Source organism: Dipodomys ordii, unplaced genomic scaffold, assembly GCF_000151885.1.
Source record: "Dipodomys ordii isolate 6190 unplaced genomic scaffold, Dord_2.0 Scaffold47, whole genome shotgun sequence".
Taxonomy (NCBI): Eukaryota; Metazoa; Chordata; class Mammalia; order Rodentia; family Heteromyidae; genus Dipodomys; species Dipodomys ordii.
Window position 1 is genome coordinate 2,370,439 of NW_012267263.1, and position 8,719 is coordinate 2,379,157.

At 44.9% G+C, this 8,719-nt stretch overlaps 1 protein-coding gene across 1 annotated transcript in view; it reads left to right on the forward strand.

Moving 5' to 3' along the window:
* Mall (mal, T-cell differentiation protein-like) overlaps window positions 1-7,837 on the forward strand; it is a 25,757-nt gene extending 17,920 nt beyond the window's left edge. The window contains exons 2-4 of the mRNA XM_013019776.1: window positions 2,832-2,999; window positions 5,301-5,423; window positions 7,445-7,837. Of these exons, the coding sequence (XP_012875230.1) occupies window positions 2,832-2,999; window positions 5,301-5,423; window positions 7,445-7,507 (354 nt within the window). The 3' untranslated portion in view covers window positions 7,508-7,837. The remainder of the gene's footprint in view (window positions 1-2,831; window positions 3,000-5,300; window positions 5,424-7,444) is intronic.
* Window positions 7,838-8,719: the final 882 nt, after the last annotated feature.

An 8,719-nucleotide genomic window follows, 5' to 3' on the forward strand; every position in this document is an offset into this window, starting at 1 on the left:
CACTGTCAGAAAGAATTCTATAACCCAATAAGAAAATGTGTAATAGCCAATGATATCCACACTGTCAGAAAGAATTCTATAACCCAATAAGAAAAAAAAACCTATAAAATGTATAACCAATAGAAATTACTAAAATTTTACAGAGGAGGAAATATAAATGGTCAGCAAATATACCAATAAAACTACATCTCATTAGCAATCCTTAAAATTAAAATCTAATTAGACATTAAAAACTCTAAGAAATCTATCCAAGTAAAACAACAGTTCCCCCTAGAACAAATAAATAAGTTTAACAAACTTCAGGATACAATATCAACATATGAAAAATAAACTTATGTTTAACTATTATCAATGAGCAATTACGAGATTAAGTTTTTTAAACAGCAGTACCATTTAAAATAAAATACATAGACAAAAAATATAACAAAATGTATATACCTATAATATGCCAAAAATTACAAAACATTGATAATAGACATTAAAGACTATCTTTGACATACCATGAGAGACATACTATGTTCATAGACTGGAAGATTCATTGTAAAATCTCATTACTGACCTAAAGCTTAAACACAATAAAAAAAATCCCAATCGATAGAGTGTACAGAAGTTGATTCTAAAATTTCTGAAGAAAGTCAACAAAACCAGGGATAGTTGTCAGTAAGGGGAACTACCTCTGTAGAAATGTGTGGCACATGCACTGACAACTCTATCTATCTATCTATTTGATTGTGGAGCTTGAACCCAGGGCCTGCTCGATCTCCTTGAGCACTCAAGGCTAGAGCTCTACCCCATTGAGCCACAGCTCCACTTCTGGTTTTTGATTAGTTAATTGGAAAAGAAGAGTCTCATGGAGTTTCTTGCCTATGCTGGCTTCAAACCATGAGGCTTCTCAGTCTCCTGAGTAGCTAGGATTATAGGTGTGAGCCACCAGCGCCCAGTGACAACTCTTGTTTACTCTAGTTTTATAGAAATGTTTAAAATCTCCAAGTCACGAACACGGGAGTCATCTTTGAGTCCTCCCAGCATCATCAAAACTTTCCAGTCATCTTACAATTGACAGCTCTACTTTTTTCAATAACTTTTCTGGCAATACTGAGATCTGAACTCAGGGCCTCACACTTTGTGTTTTGCTTACTCAGCTGTACTCTGAGCAATGCCGCAGGCCCAGCTTCTTATTGGTCATTTTGTAGATGGAGTGAGGACTTTTCTGTAATGGCTACATTGAACTGTAATCCTTTAGGTTTTAGGCTCCCGAGTAGCTAGGATTATAGGTAGAAGCTCTCAGCACCTGGCTCAAAATTATTCTATTGCTATATAACAGATGAATGAAATAGAGTACTATCATTATCCTCAGTTGCTTTTGTTACCTCAGGGTCAAGCCTACACATCTCTCCCCCCAGATGAGTCATTCTAAACAGGGTTGGGCAAGGTGGGTTCTGAAGGAATTTGGGAGAGGAAAACAAATTCAGATTCTGTACCTTTGAATATAAGGAGGTTGGGGGGCAGGCAGGTCCAGGCCTGGAGTAAGCCAAGGGAGGTGCCTAGAGTGAAGTTTATGAGACATTCTCAGTCATAAAAGTGCTGAGTGAGCCCCTGCAAAGGGACTTCCAAGAAAAGACAGCTTGTGAGCAGCTGCACCTGTGGGGTTGAGGGCCACAAAAAGACCAAGTGTCCAGGAATCGAACTAAACTAAAGTAAACTAACTAGCAGATGGTAGGTCTGTTTTAAAGAGTCAATCTGGCTGGGTGCTAGTGTCTCATGCTTACAACCTTAGCTACTCAAGAGGCTGAGATCTAAGGATCGTGATTCAAAGCCAGCCTGGGCAGGAAAGTCTGTGAGGGTCTTATCTCCAATGAACCACCAAAAATCTGGAAGTGGAGCTGTGACTTTAATGGTAGAATGTTTACCTTGAGCACAGAAGCTCAGGGACAGTGCCCAGGCACTGAGTTCAAGCCTGCCTCAGACTGGCACAAAAAATAAAAAAGAGAGTCAATCAGAACTCGTTCTGGCTGGGGCAATGGGTACACTGTGGCCAGAGCAGTGGATTTTTCCAGAAGTTTCCCCAGTTGGGGTACTTTCCATGTTTTAAATTTAGCCACTGATTCAGAATCCTCCTCCTCCTCTACCTCCTCTCTTCCCGCCCCTCCTCTCCCCAACTCTTCCTCCTCCTATTCTTCTTCGTCTTCATCTTTGTCTTCTTGGTCGTCATCTTCATCGTCATCCTTGTCTCCTCCTCCTGCTCTTCCTCATCCTCCTGTTCTTCCTCCTCCTCTATAATATCAACCCTGCTTAGGCTAAGAAGATACAGCCAAACTTGGCTGAAAGCCCCTCCCATTAGCACATCTGTGTCAGCCCCTTGAATTTCCCATCAAGATCCCACTTGACTGTGATTCAAAGTCAACCACTCAAAGTCAACCACATTGCTCCTTTTCCATCTTCATTGTTCTAACTTCAGCTGAATTTTTGGGTTTTTGTGTGTGTATGTGTGTGTTTTTGGTCGGTCGTGGGGCTTGAACTCTGGGCCTGAGCGCTGTCCCTGCACTCTTCAGCATAAGGCAAGCACTCTACCGCTTGAGGCACAGCACCACTTCCAGTTTTCTAGTGGTTTATTGGAGATAAGAGTCTCACAGACTTTCCTGCCCGGGCTTGCTTTGAATCTCAATCCTCAGATCTCAGCCTCCTGAGTAGCTAGGATTACAGGCGTGAGCCACCGGCGCCCAGCTCAGCTGAATTTTTAACCAGAGGCAAAGGAGAAAAGAGATGCCCACAAAGGTAAATGTACTGTACACAAGAAAACGAAGGCCTCATTTTCTGCTGTTCTCTTTCAGGTGTTCGGGTTCTGGGTCTGGATCCTGGTGGCTGCCACTCAGGTAGCAAACCCACTGCTGCAAGGCTGGGTGATGTATGTGTCACTCACCTCTTTCCTCATCTCCCTGATGTTCCTCTTGTCATACTTGTTTGGATTTTACAAAAGATTTGAGTCCTGGAGAGTCCTGGTAAGAACCATACAGGCTGGGAACGTGGCTTTGTGGTAGAGTGCTTGCCTAGCGTACACGAAACCCTAGGTTCGATTCCTTCATACCACATACACAGAAAAAGCCATAAGTGGTGCTGTGGCTCAAGTGGTAGAGTGCCAGCCTTGAGCAAAAGAAGCTCAGGGACAGTGCCCAGGTCCTGAGTTCAAGTCCCAGGACTAGGGGGAAAAATAACAAAACAGAGTAGTGGCTTCCCCCAGATGCTGGGTATTGAGGGGACAATGGGCCCTCACTGGTGGAGAGGAAGAACAGGAGCCCAGGAACTCACCCAGGCTAGACCCTATGCAGCCAAGGCTTTTGATTTTTAGTATGTCGATTATTAAGCCAACATGAAAATATTTCTCTGCAAGAGCAATTCTTCCCTATACGCTTTTCTATTGTCTTCCCTGTTAGGAATATACAAACCTTCTTGTTCTTCCCTATACTCTTTTCTACTGTCTTCCCTGTTAGGAATATACAAACCTTCTTGAAACGAAGAAAATTCTGAAGTTGCTGTAGTAACGCACACCTGTGTGCTTCTAGACACAAGGGAGACGGAGGCAGGAGGGTTGCTTGGGCTCAGGCGTTCTGGGCCAGCTTGGACCACAAAGCAAGAGTCTTCTTTCTTACTCAAAAATAAGAAAACAAACAAAAAAAACCCAAAAGGAATATTCTACTGTTCTTCTGAAATTTTATTCGTAGCAAAGTAAATCATTGGAGCAACGTTAGTAGAAAAAAAATAATCCCATCAATGGGAAGTTTTGCCACAGTCACTGATAAGTTCATTTTTTTTCAAAAAACATTATTTTATTGCAAAGATGCTGTACAGAGGGGTTACAGTACATGAGTAAGGTAATGAGTACAATTCTTGTTGAACATTGTTACCCCCTCCTTTGTTTTTCTTCTACTATCCCTTCCCTCCCCCCCCTGCTACACTCCTCCCCCTCCCAAAGTTGTAAAGATGGTTTCCAACATAGTGTCTCTCGTCATTGTTGCAATGGGTCATCCTGTGTCCTTGTTTCATGATAAGCTCATTTTTCTACACACCACATAAATCTTATGCAATAAAATGCAAATTACATGGAACAAATTTGCTTTTATTTAACATAACACCATGAATTTTTTCAGGTCATCATATCACCTTGTTAAGCATATCAAAGTGTTTTATGCTGCTACGCACTCATGGCTCACACCTGTAATCCTAGCTACTCAGGATCTGAGGATCACAGTTCAAAGCTGTATCTCCAATTAACCACCAAAACCAAAACAAAAAAAAAAACTGGAAATGGAGTTATGGCTCATCCTTGAAGTTAAAAGCTAAGAGACAACACCTAGACTCTGAGTTCAAGCCCCACAACACACACACACACACACACACACACACACACACAGAATTCAAGTCTGGAAGTGGATGAGCCTCACTCCCCATCTCATCTATACATTGAAACTAATAATGGCACCATTATGAAGTCAGCTCTTGAAAATTAAATAAGATGTGTGTATTGTAAGGATAGTGCACAGCACAGAGTAGGACTTCATAAAAAACTAATGGTTAAAAACCTAGGCTTAGAGCACTGGTGGCTCACAACTGTAATCCTAGCTACTAAGGAGGCTGAGTAGCCTGATGGTTCAAAGCCAGCACCAGCAGACAAATCCAATAGACTCTTACATCCAGTTAACCAACAAAAATCCAGGAGTGTGTCACCCTTGAGTGTCACCTCTGAGTGAAAAAGCCAAGCAAGAGTACAAGTCTCTGAGTTCAAGCTTCAGTACTGGCACTGGTGTGTGTATGTGTGTGTGTGTGTGTGTGTGTACGTGCACGTGCGCGCACACACACACACACACATACACAAAGATCATAGGATTTGACCTCATGACCTGGGTGCAACTTCTACCTTGCCCATTTAGTCACTGGCTGTAATCTCGAACTTTATTTTCTCAAATTAAGACTAGTAATAAATGCAACTGTAACAGTTGACATGAAATAAAAAAGTCTTGACACAAAGCTTGGCATAGAATAAGCCCTCAGTATCTGGGGCCGTACCTCATATGGTAGACTGCCTACCTAGCAAATCCCCACTACCTCCTCCAACCAAAACGTTCAAATAGCAATCAGCAAATGTTAATGTGTATTGATATTATTGCTATTTATCAATCCACTATATTGCTGCTACATAAATATTTCATTCTAAACACTGGGAAAGAAGAGCAGAAGCTGGATTTGGAGGTTGCTTCTTTCCCCATTCTTGGAGTAATGGTGGCTGCTCTGCTCTTGGTCCCCAGGACAGCCTCTACCACGGGACCACGGGCATCCTGTACATGAGTGCTGCTGTCCTGCAAGTACACGCCACAATCGTTTCTGAACACGAGGACCTGAAAAACTACTACATCAACACAGCAGCCTCGGTGGGTGAGCAGGGACAGCCACAGTTGTAGCTAAAAGACATGTTTTATATGAGGTTTCATTCTGCCCAGTGCAATGCACACTGCCCTGAGTCCTCAAGCTGCAAGGTGTGGAGGAGGGGGCCAGTGTGTGTGTGTGTGTGTGTGTGTGTGTGTGTGTGTGTGTAAATGCATGTGTCCAAAGCCAAGCCTATCTCTTGCCTCCTGTTTATCCAAACTAGCCTGGTTCTCTCTTACATTCAGTGTTCAGAATTACTTTTTTTCTTCAAAACACAAATTGGAGCACACCTCCCTCCCACAGAGAGTCCTTCAATGGCTTCCACTGCTCTGAAAGGGACTCAACTGTTCTGTTTCTTTTATTTCAGTGACAGACATTCATGGGGGTGACGGTGTTAGCTGACAGAAGCAAAAGCAAGGTCCCACTGAACAATGAGAAGAACAGGATTCTAGGGCTTTGGTCCACGGAGGCCCTGCTGGGCCCTGGCACTTTCTCCTGCTGTGGAATGGCGCCCTCTGGTGACAACAAGCACACAGTAGCAGAGGGCGCCTCAGCAGGCCCTGACCTTCATTAGCCCTTGAAGAAAACTTCCAAGGCAGGACTCTGAATACATAGACTTGCTCATTCATGCCCAGCTTTAGCTGGGATGCCTGCATCTCAGGATCAGAGTGGCCTCATGCTTGTTCTGCTCTTCCTCAAGTGATATCTCATAACCAAGGCCTTTCTAGATGGCCTACCTCAGCATTCCCATTACCCTCCAACTGCTGACCTTGCTTGTGTTCTGCCTCCTGTTGTTAAAATGCAAGTTCTGTGAGGCAGGATTTTTTTTCCTTTCCTTTTTTGAGACAAAGTCCCACTGTGTAGTCCAAGCTGGTTTACATAGTGCCTCAGCCTCCCCAGTGCTAAGATTCCAGGCATGTACCACCATACCTGGCAGAAAGGCAGAAAGTTTTAAATCTCTTTCAACTGTTAAAGCAATAGTTCTTGGTGGTTTGGGGATTTTTGTTTGCTTTTGTTCTACTGGTACTGTTTTTTTTTTTTTGGTCCGGTTGTGGGGCCTGAACTCTGGGCCTGGGCACTGTCCCTCAGCTCTTCAGCTCAAGGCTAGCACTCTACCACTTGAGCCACAGCACCACTTCCGGCTTTTTCTGCTTATGTGGTGCTGAGGAATGGAACCCAGGGCCTCAGGCATGCAAGGCAAGCGCTCTACCACTGAGCCACCTTCCCAGCCCCTGGTACTGGGTTTTAACTCAGGGCCTTGTACTTGCTAGATAGGCACTCTACCACTCTAGCCATGCCCCAGCCTTCTGTACTTTAGGCTATTTTTCACACTTGATCTCTCACTTTTGCCTAGTTCAGACTCAGACCTGAACTCCTCCTCTCTATGCTTCTCCTGTAGCACAGATTACAGAGTGAATTATCTATATTAAGTTTATTTGTTGATATGGAGTCCCACTAACTTTTGCCCCAGCTGTCCTCAATCTTCAGTTCTTCTGCTCTCCACCTTCTGAGTAGCTGGAATTATAGGAGTGAACCACTACACCTGGTGCAATAATTATTCTTAAAGGATAGCAGGTGCTTAAAAGATACTGGATGGATGGATGGATGGATGGATGGATGGATGGATGGAGAATGTGAATGATGGATGGATGGATGGAGAATGTGAATGCCAGCCAGGGTGGAAGACATGTCACAGGTGATGACCTCTGCCCTTAGAGGAGAGAAGAGCCATGGCTTGGCCATGGTATGAGGTATGGTGGGAGGAGCAGAGGGGTTGCAGGCTTCTGGCATGGTAGTTGGGTAAGATGAGAATCCTGGGGCCTGCTGAGCTTGGAGGCTTGAGAAGGATGTGGACTGAGAATGCAGGGGATAAGCATTTCCAGGAGAGTACAGTAGCTGACCAATTATCTGCCTAGGCAGAGGACACAGAGGCAGGGTCAAGCCAGACAGACTCCTATAGGCTGGGGCCACTTGGGTAGAACAGACACTGGCACTAACCCTCCCTGACACTATCATCTTCTTCCAGTTCTTTGCATTCATCACTACCCTGCTCTACATTCTCCACGCCTTCAGCATCTACTACCACTGAAGCCTGGGTGGCGCCAGTGAGAAAGCCCGGGTCATCCCCTCCCCCAACGCAGGTTTTATCAGGAGCCATCTGCATGACCAACAGACCTCCACTGGAACGCGGGCGCCGCAGACCATCTTTCTGGACTATTCAATGAGATCTGCTTTGACAACTTCCTTCAGTGAACACAAGAATCCTGTCTTCTTTTATTTCCTGGGAAAGTGTGTGTCTCTCGGACTTTTCTGACCATGAGCCTAGCGCTTCTAGAAGTCGAACCTCCAAACCACAGTAGAGAATCCCAGCTTTGCTGTTGCTGCACCTGTCCAGGGATTTCGCCCCAGCACTGGAGCTCTCTGGCGTAGGGTGAGGGGACAGTTGGGTCTTTTCTTCTAATTTTTTCATTTTGATAAATATTATTTTATACATGATCAGAGGCACATAGGTATTGTGCCTTTGTGTGCTTCCTCTAAGGAGTCTTATTTTCTTATAGTTGAAAGGCACCATGGAGGACTTTGTATCTAATGTTCTGAGCCCTCCTAACCTGCCCCTAACCCTCGCATTAGTATCCAAGGGAAATCTACATAAGCCAACTTTTCTATGGGTTTTGCAAGATGATTATTCAATAAGCCATGTGGGAGATGAGAGGGGAGGGAGGAGAGTAGCCTGTAGCTGCTGCTGTGTGAAAACCATAGCTGCAGTGCACCTGCATCAGGTGTCCAAGACCCATCTCCTAAGGGCTAAATACCAGACCCTGCCTTGACCCCCCCCCTCAGAGAAGAGACCCCAGTGCAAAAGGGAAGGGTCCTCTTCTGTGGCTCCTGCCAGGGCCATATGGGAAGAATAAGCTGCCCCACTATCTCAGGGGCAACAAAGCACTCCTTCCCTGGGACCATGTTTTTCTGCATGCATCCTGGGGACTCCTTGGGTGAGGCCAAAGATCAACAGGGCTCCTCAGGATCTGACAAGGAAATGCTTTTGCATTTGGAGGCCATTCTGCAAGAAAGCACGGCCTTGTACACAGAGAAAAGCCAAACCAAGGTGCTTAATTTCAAAGGAAACATCCTTCCACGGCCAGCTGCACACTCTGGCCTCCCTCCTCCACCTGGGTCCCCAGGCCCAGCAGGCAGGGATCCAGCCCTGCGACACCCGTGCCTGCTCCTGCTTTGAAATAAATTATTGTGTGAAAGGGACTGGTCTTCCTGATTCTAGGTTTACTGTTCTCTATCAACTTTT